The sequence below is a fragment of the Xiphophorus maculatus genome, chromosome 20 (assembly GCF_002775205.1).
Source record: "Xiphophorus maculatus strain JP 163 A chromosome 20, X_maculatus-5.0-male, whole genome shotgun sequence".
NCBI classification, from domain to species: domain Eukaryota; kingdom Metazoa; phylum Chordata; class Actinopteri; order Cyprinodontiformes; family Poeciliidae; genus Xiphophorus; species Xiphophorus maculatus.
The window spans coordinates 3,700,573-3,715,093 of record NC_036462.1 but is presented as its reverse complement, the minus strand read 5'-3'; the positions used below and the strand labels follow the sequence as shown (position 1 = coordinate 3,715,093).

The 14,521-nt window shown below is 39.9% G+C and overlaps 1 protein-coding gene across 12 annotated transcripts in view; it reads right to left on the bottom strand.

The window, feature by feature from the left end:
• The window catches only part of ptprt (protein tyrosine phosphatase, receptor type T), a 316,939-nt gene extending 302,787 nt beyond the window's left edge, over nt 1-14,152 (bottom strand). For all 12 annotated transcript variants that reach the window (XM_023325145.1, XM_023325149.1, XM_023325147.1 and 9 more), the window contains exon 1: nt 13,759-14,152. In XM_023325145.1, the coding sequence (XP_023180913.1) occupies nt 13,759-13,846 (88 nt within the window). In that variant the 5' untranslated portion in view covers nt 13,847-14,152. The remainder of the gene's footprint in view (nt 1-13,758) is intronic.
• Nucleotides 14,153-14,521: the final 369 nt, after the last annotated feature.

Here is a 14,521-nt window from a genome sequence, read left to right as displayed (position 1 = left end):
TAAATTGTCTCCATACATGTACAATTATACAACCATCCATATCTGAAAAGCACTAGTAGAGAAAAACATCATGAAAAATGTTATGATAAATTTCAGTTAATTGATTTGGGGTTTTTTTGTTTGTTTTTTTCAAATAAAAAACAACAGTGACAGTACTATCAAGTATGTTATTTTTTCTACTGCTTGTTCTACGAGAGCATCAATTAAAAAATGTATGTATATGCAGTTACTACTTTATGTGGCGTTCTGAAGAAACCTGCTGTAAATGTGAATATTTTTCAGGAACAATATTTGTTGGTGGCATGATGAATGCTGTGGCATACAGTTACCTAAAAATTTTTTTTTTAATTTCATTAGAATCTTTATCGTTATTGCAATAGTACCACAAAATATCCCTATAATATCCTAAGTCCACATCGCCCACTCCTAGCAGAGCATTCTGCAAAATCAGTAAGAATGCAACAGGCGGTTTCTAAATGGTAAGTCAGCAACAAAACACTTGCCTTGTACACTTGCAACCATTGTACAGAGCTCGAGTCCTGTTTTGGTTGCTAGGTAACCGGAATGGGCATGGTTGGGGTTGCTAGGTAATGGCGCAGTGCCTGTAAATTGTGACTCAACATACCGGATGTTTTTGAGACAGCTTGTTTTCCAGACACCAGAAAATATTAACTTATTTCCAAAATACTGGCTGGGTTTTCTTTTTTTAAAATTATTTTTTAAGCACTTAGCGTGTTTTCAGAAGCAGTAGAAACCCAAATGGAAATACAAAAACATGCAAAATATGAATTTTGCATAATAAGTCTCCTTTAAGAGCAAATCTGTTGCTGGATTGTCTAACTCAGAATGACAGGCGAGTATTCATCTCGAATAAAATGACCCGAGTCTGCTGGGGGAATTAGTGCTGTTAATTGGGGCCTGAGTGTATTTCAAATTGCTCTTAGGAAGCTAAAATGATTCATGCACCTGTTTAATGTGGCCCTATCTCTGGTAAAGAGCGCTTTAATGGGCATCTTGGCACTCAGTTACAACTGTGGAGAACTTTAACTGTATTTGTATCCTTCAAAACTCTGCAGAGGCCATCAGTGCAAATCTGCACTGCAGTTATATCAAATAAGGGGTTGTAGCTTCATATTCAAATTTAAAACTTTATGGAAACAAAGCATGTTATTAACTCGTCTTAGGAAATAAGAAAAAAAAACAATGTTTGTTGTTGGCTAGAAGAATTAAAATAAGCAGTTTTCTGAGACCAGTTCATAAGCCTTGCCAAGAAGATGTTTTTGATCCTTTCTGATTTGCACTAAGGCGATTTCCTTCAATTAAATCCAAACCCTTTTGACACACACTTTTTTTTCACTTCTTTTCAGTCTGGTTCCGTTGAAGGATTTTTTCATTTGTTTAGCCACTTAACTCCAACTGGACTGAAAATCTGTGAAGTAATCAAACTCTGAAGTAAATTAGAGACTTTGGGAAAGCCTTGAGAACAATTTGTCCAGGCCATTTTAAAATATCAACGAGCATCTGGCTGCTTGGTAGAAAAACATGGAGGAGTCACAGCTTTAAATTATTAGCAAAATGTCTACTTTAATGCTAACCTACAACCCTTGCTAAACCTGGCGAAAGGAGGGCCCACTGTGTAAAAAGATATTAAAAGTCACATAAATTTGGAGGCACACAAGCAGACATAATAATTTGGAAATAATAGGATATGAGTGAGACAGGCAGGCACAACGAAGACGTAAACCTAGTAGGAGGGCAAATAAAGCCTGGTGGCCCGCCAGGCCTATAATACACCAGGGAAACACTGGGCTGAAGTCTAGAGTAAAATTTATGTATTTCTAAATCCTTGTGAAAAGAAACATGCAAAACAGAAATGCAATGAAAGGTTGTTTTGAAAAACTAACATCAGAAACACACAGGAACTGAAATGCAGCATTTACCGTCTCGTCTATGAATTCTTTCCACTTCTGACTCAATAAAATGCTGCATAGATTGAAGTTCAAAAGAAGCCTGTAAAGCCGAGTTATTTAAAAATGGCTTCTGCTCTTTAGCTGTCCACTGAGTCAAAGTTGGTCTGAATTTATTTATAGGACATTCATGAGGCACGTTTCTGAGAACAAAGGACAGAGACACAGATTAAATATAGATCAACACTCTGTCTGTTCTCGACTCTCTCCCTGTATGTCTGCCAAATATTTTCCTCCAACTTCATCTTTTTAAAGACATTCCAACTCACTGCATCCCTGTCTTCATCTGTTTGCAGAAAGATTGTCTTTTTTAAAAGAGGACTCCTGTTGTGTGAATGTTCTTTAATGGCTCCCATTAAACACGACAAGAGGACTGGGAGCCGTAGCACTGCTGAAAAAAAGAAGGATGAGCATGAACATCAAAGAAGAAGAGTCCTGTCTGTTCCCTTTCAAGGAGCATAAATGATGGAGTACAGACGCCATAACTTCACATCTGAGTTCTTCTTTAGCGACTGAAGCAGAGATATGCTCAGCTCCTTTTAACAAGTTTCATCAATAATTAAATATTGTCAAAATCAAAATGTATAAATTCCCCTCATATTGAAAATATGTTTTAATATTTGAAAATATTTATGTAATAATTATTTGGGTATTAATTTGAGATCATTTTTGTGCTTCTTTCCATCTCAGCTCACTTATAAAATGGTAATAGTTACTATTATGACTAAAATTTGCAGTTAAAACTGAAGAATTCAGTCAAAACGTATCAACAGGGAAATCAATTAAATTAAAAACTAGTAGCTGAAACTGAATTAAGAGCAACAGAAATAAGAGTTTTCCAAGAAACAAGCAATTTAATTTCAGGCTGGTGATGATCTAGAGATTTTTCTGGTAATAAAGCCCATCTGGGAGCCATCAGTTATCACACTGAAGGTGGGAAATTACACTAAACTGTTCTCATTATGGGAAAAAGACAGACAGACATTTGGTAAGTTTAAAAAAAAATCTGACTTAAATCAAGAGAAACATCTGTTTGCTGTAATATCTGATAAAGACATCAAATTTAAAAGTTAAATTGATTATGTGGTTTGTTCCTTTCTGAATGCTGCTTTCAGCTGCGTCTTTTGGCCAAAGTTAAAGTATCATCTAGTCCTGAAGAAGGCCATTCCTGCTTCTATTAGCTCCAGACTTGGCCCCTGTGGTGCTCTCTGTGTCGATGTCTCTTAGTTGTGCCTAAATTGCCGTCAGTTTGACATTACCCTTCTTCAAGTCAGTCACCAAATGCCTTCTTAGTCCAAATGGAACACAAAAACCAACCCAGATCGGGCAGGCAAAGGGGGCAAGAGACGAAGAAGCAAAACAAAACAAAAACCAAACCGAGAGATCAAGAAGAACGACTGAGGTCATAAGATTGAATTTAAAGTTCTGGGGAGCTCAAGAGGAAGATCTGGGGAAACCCACAAAGAAATTCTGGAGCCCGGCGACGAATGACCCAAGAGACTGCAGGGCACTGCCAGAAGCACAAGAACCTCGGAGGCTGTCGCCAGAGAAACCTTGGAGGCCGTTAGCAGAGATGCAGGAACCTTGGAGGCTGTCGCCAATGTCACAGTAACCTTGAAGGCCATTGCCAGAGGTACCTAAGAGGCCATTGCAAGAAGTGCAAGAACCTTGGAGGATGTTGCCAGTGGCTGGAGGGTCTAGGAGGCCACTGCCACAGAATCAGGAACATAGGAAGCCATCACCAGTGGCTCAGGAACCTTTGAGAACATTACCTTGAGGAACCTAGGAGGCCAGTAACCAAGAAGCTTGTAGCCTGAAGGCTACCAGAATGCAGGCTGTGCAGGTCATCTGAATGCCAGCGCGGCAGAAAGTCAGGTGACCAAATGAATCCAGGTGACAGCGATGAAGGCAAAGGGACCCTTTTCGGGCGGCAAACATTGATGAATCTTGGATGTCAGTAAGGATATCAGTGAAGGCAATACAAAACTTTATAGCTGCCAACTTTATCCCAATCTGCTTCTCTTTCTCCAGCTCATTCATCCATCAGTTGTTATTCCTACCGTCATCCTCCCCTCCCTGATCTCAGATCTTTCCCTCACTTCTGTTTATCTCCTCTTATCGTTCCCAGCCCTCCACCTTTTCTGTGACTGGCAGGTAAAGTGGTGTGTGCCATGCTTTTCTAACTGTAGAAGTTGTTTGTCTATCTGTCCGTCCAGTTGTACTCTAACTTCCAGTCTTCTCTATCTGTTAAAGAAGCTGAGATTCCTTTCTGCGGTAATTATCTGTTAATCAGCTTCAGGCTGGGCCGACACACGCCTCTTTAGGCACAAATACACTTGCTGTAAATATGAGTCCCTTCACATGCTGTTTCCTAAGTGCTTCTGTGCTTTTTGCTGACAGACAGATGGATGATTGCAGAAATGATGGAAAGATAAGTAGATGGTCTGACAGGCAGATGGACGGCAGAGCAGGCAGAAGTGAGGGTAAAGGGAAGAACGAATCACTTGATGGATGTTTAAACAGGATGATTGGAATAAGGAGGCAGCCGAAGGAGTGAAAACGCTCATCAAGATGGAAAGATGAGAACAAAGACATAGAAAAAGGGAAGAAATGGAAGGAGAGCAGATGCTGGATTATAAATGTGTACACATGGCAGTATATGAGTCAAGTGTTTGCCGTTTGTTCAGATGAGAGCAAACAGATAGAAGATGGTTTTGCACCTTCAGACTGCTGCTATAAAAATAAATATGTTTGTGGGGCTTTGTGTGCATAACTGAGTGTAAATAATGAGGGGAATATTTCAGGAGCCGAGCAAATATTGGGATATTTGCTCTCATCTGTCTTTTCATTCTTTCTAAAATCAAACCTTTGCCTATTTTAATTGATTTCTTCTTTCTCTGTATATAATTGGAAGTTTATCTTTCATCGCCTCATTTAGGACTATTTCCCATTTGAAAATAAACTGGTCTGGTTTGAAGATGCCCAAACTGTTTCTCTCAGATGGAAGGAAAAAAGATTTGGACATTCAGGAACATTTAAGAAAATTACAGAATCTAAAAAAATTTAACTGGTGAAACACCAGTGCCACAATCTCCAGTGAAGTTTGGGACTGAGTGGGTAGAAAATAAGAAAATGTTAATCAGAAATTAACGTATTCAAGCTAGACTAAATTTTGTTACATGGGTTAGCCAAATATCTACAAGGGAAAAGCTTTATGGACAAATGTACAATAACATATTGGGACCATAGTAGATAGAAAAAAGCACCAAATTTCCACCAAAAAACTTGAAATAAATCTCAGAATGTTTTTAGAAAAAAATCATGGAACTTTTTACATTTCAAACGTCGGAAATTTTCAAATTTTTCTAGAAAATGTATGAGATTAACTGCAAAATATTGAGTTTTTCCTCTCATTTATGACTTTTCAAGTGCAGAAATGTTCAAATTGTTTTCTAGAACATTTTTTTTAATATTCTGGCAGGAATTTACTCGTTTTTTTTTATCCACAATGGTCCTAATACACTGTTGTACAGAGACAAAGACAACATTAGTAGGAGTTGAGACTTTCAAATCTATGGTTTCTGAACCAGCTGTCAATCATTGTGGTGGTAGCATCATGTTGTGGGGCTTTTTGTTGCTGTGAGTAGTACTGATGGATTAGACAATGATGAAGAAACAGAACCATACCCGTCAGTGAATAGAGAAATCATTACGGGAAAACCAGGTCACCAAAATTCAAGTTCATATTCAAAAATACTTTATTGATCCCAAAGGTAAATAAAACATTGTCGTAACTCATATCATGGCATTCAAAAGGTTAAACATCACCTTAAAGCCATGAGTAAGACAAACAGTTGTTGCTCAGATTCCTTTTTCATGCAGCAAAAATAATTAATCTTCTTCCAGAAAGCACAAAAATTCAAGAGGCAGCATCTCAACAGAGCTATTTGGCATAATTACAAGTTTTAGTGGAGTTTCATTAACCTTTTAACACATTTGCTCAACTTCCAGCCGCCTCTGTTAAAACTTTAACCAATAACAGTACAAATGATGGATATAAACACTAAAATGGACTTAGACAAGAGTTATAATAAAGTGAATTATGCTATAACTGCCATTCTCTCCTGCATTGTAACGTTAGATGATTTTTCTATAAAATATTTGACGCCGGTTCAGAGCTGCCCTGCCAACATATCCATCATCTGAGTAAGATCTCCCACACAGTCTGACATAAATCAAATTTAGTCACTGTGAGAATAAAGTGGGGGATGCTCGGATATCATCTAATATATCTTCTTCCTCTCCTCTCTCTCCCCCAGCCACACTCCATAACTGTCTTTATTACCTTCCTGCTGCTACCCACACTTATTTGTCTCATTTCTTCCTTTATTTTCCTCTGTCATCCACCGCCCTCCCAGCCCTCTCTGGAGCTTGTTGATTCAGCCGACTAAGCAGCCTCTCTAGCCTAACATCATTTATTAAATATGGATTAATTACTGTGAAACCTCGTTAAGCTTTGCAAAGACCTCCTGCATTTACCAGGAGTTGTTTTAATTAGACGAAAAGAAGTTTTTAATGCGCTACACCATGTTATGTTCTACACCTCCGACATCATAATCAACTCAATCACATCTTGATTTGTCTCATCCTGGCATTGAGAAACATGCTCTGCATCTTTAGCGATAGGTTTCTTCAGCTGGCTCCAAATTAACAGGAAAACTCAACCAGGAATTACATTTATGTTGCGTTTCTAGCAGTGACTTCATCTGCAAGTTAGCAAGTTTAGAAAGGAGATGCTAACAAGTCAGACCAACTCTCTGGATCTAAACTCCTAAAGGTGACCAATTAAAGTTCCGTAAACAAATTAGAATATGTCTCTGGTCTACACAAAACATGTTCATTACATTTTTCCACAAAATCATTCTTATGTAATGAGATTTTAATCTGTTCAGTTCTGCCTATTTTGAGATCCTTTCAGAATTGGCTGTTTTATACAACACCATAGATCAGTGGTGTCCAAAGTCGGTCCTGGAGGGCCGGCATCCTGCACGTTTTAGTTCTCTCCCTGGTGGTACCAACAACCTTTAGGTCTTCTAACGAGCCATCATTTGAGGCAGGTGCGTTAAACCAGGGAGAGAACTAAAACATGCAGGCTGCCGGCCCTCCAGGACCGACTTTGGACACCCCTGCCATAGATAAATAAAAAAGGGAAGAGTACATTTCTCTCAAAAAACTCAGAAATTTAAGATTAATCAAATTTTTTTCTCTTTTTAAGAAATAGCTGATTTTCAAAAGTAGACAATTATCTACTTTAGGAAAGATTGAGAACTCAAAATGACTTTAGAAACTCAGAAATTTCTTATTGTTTGCTAGGATATGGTGTTTTTTCAGCCACATCAAAATTTGTGTATTTCACAAAACAGAGATGAAAATACGTTTCCACATCACACAAAGCATGTGATCAACAACCAGATGTTACTACTGGCAGAAACAACAAAGACGACAGGAAGTGGTTGAAGAATGATGCATAGCATGTTTGTCATAATTTATTGTGTGAACAAACGTAGTTACATATGTAACTGCAAGTTTTGCGCACATTTGTAGCTATTCTCATCAATATGCAGGCATTCTGTCTGCACTTATGTAAACATGTTGAAGTAATACAGTGATTACTTATGTTTTTGGCGCTCTCCAAATGTTTCCATTTCATTCACCAATTGTAAAAGAAGAGTGATTTTTATCTGAAAATTAAGTGACCAGACACGGTATAGCTGAAGTGTGTGAAGTGTGAGCGTTTCTCTGTGAAGGTGGAGTCAGAGTGTAATACACCAGGAGAAATGAGGAGCATCTGCTCCGTCGTGCCCCCAGGCTGAAGCTAACAGCCTCTAAAAGACAAAAACAAAAACATTTTCCACCTCATTTCTGTTTGCTGGCGCTCAGCTGCTGAAACATACGAAGGAAACCATCATGTCCACTATGAAGACAGGGAGATCCAGGCTGGGTTATCATTTATGAGCGCTGTATAATTCATGAGCTTCTGTGAAATTATACTTTTGTAATTTATGTAATTAATGACTCTGATTGTAATAAATATTTTCAGTCTGGTATGATGAAAGAGTTGATGTCCACCGGGCACATATTTTATTTAAGATCCTGTTAAAGAAGCGCAGCGCCGAGCTTTGGGAGGAGGAAACAAATCATCTGCAACAAAAGCTGTGAGTGGCAGAAAGAAGAAAAAACAAACAAGTTGAATTAAGTCTGTCAGATTTACCATCTGAACTGTCAGTTGTTTAAATCTTCCTATGGATAAATATCAACGCACTCTTTAACCACGTCCGGATCTGATTTCTGCTTCTATCACAATGTTTTTACAGTTACAGCTGTGTTGAAATTTCGCCTTCAGGGCTAATGTTCAAAATCTAAATTACAGATTTTAGTGCTCATCTGAAATGTGTGGGATTTAAACAGGCGGTTTTCCAACTACAAGAACTTATGTTTAACATAAACTGTTTATCAATATGCATATCCTGGAGAAAGAGAGAAGAATATCCTTCTTATAAGTTGTGTTTAGTTGATTTTAAATAAACCAAAGTCACAGTTTAATCACAGAGAAGTGAACTGCTTCCATCAGGACTCATTCACACACACAGCCTGCTCAAATATGGAAACCGCCATGTTTAAAACTCCTATTCTACAGTTATAATATAATAAAACCTTCAGCTGTAATAACAAAAGATTGTCTGTGGAATAACTTGAGCTCGATACTTCCTATCCTCTGACTTTTTAATATTTCTGGTCATGAATGTTGTTAAGACTCCAGCAAAGAGCAAAGAGCAGATTCACCTGAATATGCCGCTATGCTTATAAACTCTGCCTGGTCAATCAGACTATCTGTGGTTCAGTTCTCAGATTTTTCTGTGGAGTGTAACTCCAAATTATTAGATTTTTCATGCAGCATATCTAAAATATTTAAAAGAAAATATTTTAACGTGGAAACGTGAAAAGTTAAAATATGAATGTGCAATGCTACGCTACATGCTAATGGCTAGCATTTGCAGAGGAACACCTTATTCTGATTGGAAGACTGTAGATGTTAGCTTCAGCGGTTTCACGGTGACAGTTTTAACAAATATGTACAAAACATTTCTTTATAAAAATACATGCTGCAGGTTTCATACTTTTAATTTGCGCAATTTTATGATTAAAGGAAATGCAGCTAAGGTGTTTTCCCACCTGACAGTGCAGTATATTTGATACAACTCGGGGCCAAAACTACAACATTTGTTACATTTTCAGCTGATGTGATTCTCTTTCTCACTTTACCAAGTCAAACCAAACTAACTGAGCAACCTGTTCCCCTTTGTTTTGGTTGCATATACCCACAATACCCTGCACTATAGACCACTTTCTAGTTTTGGGGTGGACTCTGGTCCGCTTGGCGTTCACATACACCTTCAAACTCTGCCAGAGTTCACTTCAAACAAACAGAAACCAAAGTTTGTATACGGACCAGAATTTGATTAGCATTCACACCTCCCCAACAGAACCGGACTGCCGGTCACTGGTTAGGAAGACTGGCAGAGAATGTTACAGCAGCTGAAACAGAACATGTTCTTACTGCTTCAACATGTTCAAGGTACCTCAAGAAGAGAAAACCACTTACGAACACAGACCTGACACACAAGTGACCTACCACAGGTTCACAGCCAAATCAAAATGGATTCACCCAGTTACCACTCGCCAAAACAATAACCAGCAATCCAACCAGATCTGAACTGTTGTCACCCAACACAAAAGGTCACAGCAACAAGTGGTCCACTACCACAAAACGTTGCTACACAAGTCAGGTAAGCAAACGTGACCGACAATATGGAGATTGATACCCACAACGTGATCATCCTTAGCATGGTCCAGCACCAGACTCAAAGTTACTGCTGTCTCACAGCCAGCAACACCAAAAGGTCACATCATCATCATCACTTAACCAAGTGTTCAGGATTCTCCTCATCACATATGACCAAACAAAACAGGGAGAGCCACACCCACAACAACCCCAGCATGGTCCAGAACCATACTCTCATGGGATTCCAACAAAAACGTGGGCCAACTCCTCCACCAGAAAGGTCATCTCACAACCAGGCTCAAAGCACACTTTTCCCTTCCACTGAACTTGAAACTCAAACAAGTCCATTTGCTGCCCACCCGTCAAACCAGTGACACTCTCCATTAAGGAGGGAGACGAGACCAGACCAAGCTTAAACACACCAACCTCAAACAAATTTAAAATTTCTAAAAGTGCCGATAACATTCCTATGTGACATGCAAGTGAACATCATAATGCTTTGCCATCATTATAACTGCTCTTAACACACATCGCCAATACATTCTTTAACCAGTAAAAGCCTCAACCTGATCCATGGTTTATAACGACGGACAAGTGACAATTTAATGCACAATAAAACTCAAAATGACCACCCACAGTGTGTCCCCGCTAACTGCCTAGCGAAGAAGCTTACAAACTCATCCCTCGTCTTCGGGAGGCGTAGCGATGGGTTGTTATGCATTTAAAAACCAGTGGCACGATAAAGGCGACCAGCAGGCTGAAACCATGGAATGCTCCCGAGCCGATGAAGGGAAAGGGGACAGGGAAGCTCTACCCGCCGTACCTCCACACTAGAAAACAACGCGGTGAAGCCCCTGTTGGGAAACGCCGTTAAAAACTGACACTTACTTAACACATTAAAAACTTCACACTTACCTATATCACTAAAATCAAAGCCATGGAACAAGCATCCAGCTCCAACATCACAAAATGCACTGCACGTTATCCAAACCACCTGCATATCCCCCAAGAGCGCACAAGTCCAAATAAGGACAATTACGTCACGGGGTTCCTCCGACACCAATTAAACGCACAGAAACGCTAACGAGCCACAAATCCAATGTGAAACAAGCGCTAAAACAACAACGTAATTCAGTCAAAGGGTAAGAAAAAAAAACTTACCGAACCAAACAGAACTCACAGAACCGTTTGAACGAGCCCCCAATTGTTACGACTGACTCAAAATAATAACAAAACCGGGAGACCATGCAGTGGTTAAAGTGCATAAAAAAGAATATTAACAAAAACAACAATGGATGATGGATGTCAGTATCAGTGGTGTAATGTGGTGCATGAGAGCATATGGAAGTGTTGAAGTGCAAAAACAAAGACAAACTCAAATGTGCAAAAGGAGGGGAGCTGAGGCCTGGCAACAAAACACCACAAGCATCAAGCGGCAGAGTGGACACTGAAGGCGACCCAGAAGGTGGAGACAGCCAGGTTTAAATGCTCTGTGCTCCAAATGAACAAATCAGCAGCACCTGTAAAGGGGAGGAGCATAAAGACAGACAACAAGACACCTGCAACCCAGCCCATAAGGCCCAGGGCCGTAACAGTAAAGTATTATTTGAAAATGGTCTCAAAACAACAATAATTTCTGAGAAAATTTCTCATCCAGCAAAATTTTAACAAGCCTAACTCTCTCGCGCATTTACTCTCTATCCCTTCACTCAATACCCAACACTCCGGCTCTAAAACACACATACACACACCAGCAGCACTCAACATGCGCTGCCATTAGGCTGTCAGTTCGTCAGGCCAATAGAATAAGTGCCGTGGATTAGGCTGACACACACAGAGGGAGAACGGCCGGCATACTGAAGAGGTGACAGACATCCTGTCATAAAGCTCTCCCTGTCTTTAACCACTCAGACAATCAATAACAGTCAGACCTAATCAACTTAGTGTCATTTTCTTTCTCCATCCCACTTTTATTTTTCTGCTTCTGGACGGGAGTGACGAGCGACACAAAAGAGGACAAGACTTATCTGCTTCCCCACAGTCTCGTCCTTTCACCTTCTCTTTGCTTCCAAGCTCTTTTCTTCTATTATTCATCCCGTCTTTCCTCTGCGATCCCGTCCCTGTGACCTCATCCTGTCTCTTCCTCCTTTTCTCATTCTTCCTCAAAGTCTTTCATTTAAACTTCACCTCCCGAACCTTTCCTATCCTCCCTGCTCGTTCTGTTTTTTCCACTTCCTCTACATGTTCCTGTCACACCTCCCACTAATCATATCAAGGCTGTTCTAATTGACCTGAAGGATGTTAAATCCTCCTCAACATGTTGGACTGCGTTTCTCCTTCATTCTCCTCCTTTCATCCTTTTTGTCCTTGCTGCCGAAGAAAATCAAACAAAAATTGGGAATATATTACCTGAACTTGAACAAGAAAAGCTAAAAAATAAATCCTTTTTATGACTTTAACCTCATTAAACAAGAGTTACATTTTACTTTTTTTTCCTTCCTTGCTGTATAAAACACATCTATATGTTCATTCAAATCTTATTTCACCAAATTTAAGACCTTTGCGTCTAAATTGAGTTCTTTGCTAACTTCAAAGCAGTCAGATTGAAGAGGGAGAACAATCATCATCATCATCAGAAACATCCCGGTGACTGAAGGCTTGTGCGCGTGGGAACCTCAGATCAGATGGACCAATGTCGCCCTCTAACGGAACACATGCGAACAACACCCTGAAAAACTGTTTCTAAAGCAAATTTACAGGGAAATTTACAACATAAAAATCGATTGTGCGTAAAAATGTCCCAGACGGAGGTTTTGAGTGCATTAGATGAACATTATAAAAGGGAAAGCAAATGCAGCTTTATTTACACGTGGCTGTAAAACTCAGTTTTCACTCTTCAGCAAGTGATATAAACTAAAATCTTGTCATTTTTATTCATTTATTTATTTTAATAGAGTTTGTTTTAGACATGAAGGAGTTTGATTTTGCCTTTGGAGATTTTAATTGAAAGAAACGAGCCAACAGGAAAGTCCCGCTACATCTTTACGCGCGGACAGCGGCTCAGTCTGTGGCTCCGCAGGAACACAGAGGGGAGATGTACGAAGAGTTAAAGGAGGATTCAGAGCTCGGAGACAGTCTCCCCTTCAGAGCAGCCTCTTTCTGCGATCCTACAGGTCATGAATACCAAGCAGAGCGGGCTGGGAGAGCGGCATGCACACAAAGCGGACAGGCTGCTGCACTGTCATGCTGAAAACCGTCGTGGTAAAACTTCAGATCCAGTAATGAATCCATGATCTCTTAAAAACCAGCAGGAGAGCAAAGTTTTAACAGACAGCTGAGTTTACAGAGCGGATGCGTTTTGTTTAAATATTTACTCAACAATTTGGCTGTTATATTCTTACACAAGAATGTGTAAATAGTAACATAAAAAGTGAGTATTTCAGGATTAAATAAAATGATGCCCGGTGTTTTAAAGCTTTTCCAAACGTGCAGGTTTCTCCATCTCTCCGGCGCGTAAAAAGCGCTCCGGAATCCCGGATGATCCCGAAATGTTCATAGAAATTCAGGTAAATTGGCTCAGACTTCTGTCTCCTATATTTGGACCTGAAGGTCGTGGAAAAAGTGAACATGGACCTGTTTACTGTTTACTGATTTCAGGGGCGCAGATATAAAAAGGGAAAACTTCGCGAAATGTTTTAATTTGGACTCGTGTTTAAAACAATTTAAAGCTTTAAAGTTTGATGAGATTCCTGGAGGGAAAACTTCAGTCCGCGGAAATTAAAACTCTGAACACCTGAACTTTAAGGATTCAGCAGATTCTTTGTGGGTCACATGTCAAGTTTTCTCCGCGGATCAGACATGAAATCGATCCCCACAACAATCTAGATTCTTCTTCTTTTTAAAGAAACTTAAAGAGAAATAAATTAGAGGAATTAACGGAGTTCCTACCTGGAAAAAACTGCGCTTCAGTAAATCCCAAAAGTACCACGCAGAGAAAAGCAGTCGGCAAAGCGCGACAATAACTCCGTTCATCCATCTCTTCTCCTCTTTCTGTTCTGGTTCTGCTGCACTTCGCCGAACAGAATCACTTTACATACTCCAGTCTGGTCCAGCTGGCGGCTTCCCGGTCCTGTCTGCAGGAGGAAGGATAAAATCCGCGCATTGGTGGACGCAAGAACCAGACAAGTTGGAGCTCACTCTTCCTCTCTTCCTCTCCTCTCGGGTCCGACAAAAAGTGTTTGTGCGTAACTGCGCGTGTCCTTGCGTTTGTAGGCGTGCGCGAGGGGACAGGGGGACGGCCGTGTGCGTGTTTGCGCGCTCAGACGGTCTGTGACACACTGACGAAGAGTTGGAGAGGAATGAGGAGTTGTGCGCACCACGCCGGGTGCCAGACACGCGCGTAAAGACGCGGCGGTTACCGCGCGCGAAGTTTCCGGTGATGATTTCAGATTAAGATGGAGGGATTATTGCGGAGGAAAGTGAAAAATTAAGCAAAATCGAGTAGGATGTGAGAGAATCTGGAGGTAATTTATGGAAATTTTGTTGGATTTCAAACTTTTTCTTGTAAGGTTTTTGTTTCTGTTCCCCGAAGTCAAACAAGTTAACACATTTAATGACACAATCTGTCATTAAATGTTGATATTATATCTTCAGATATTAAAATAGATTTTTTGTTACTGTTCTCCAGAAAGTTTAAGTTTATGACAAAATA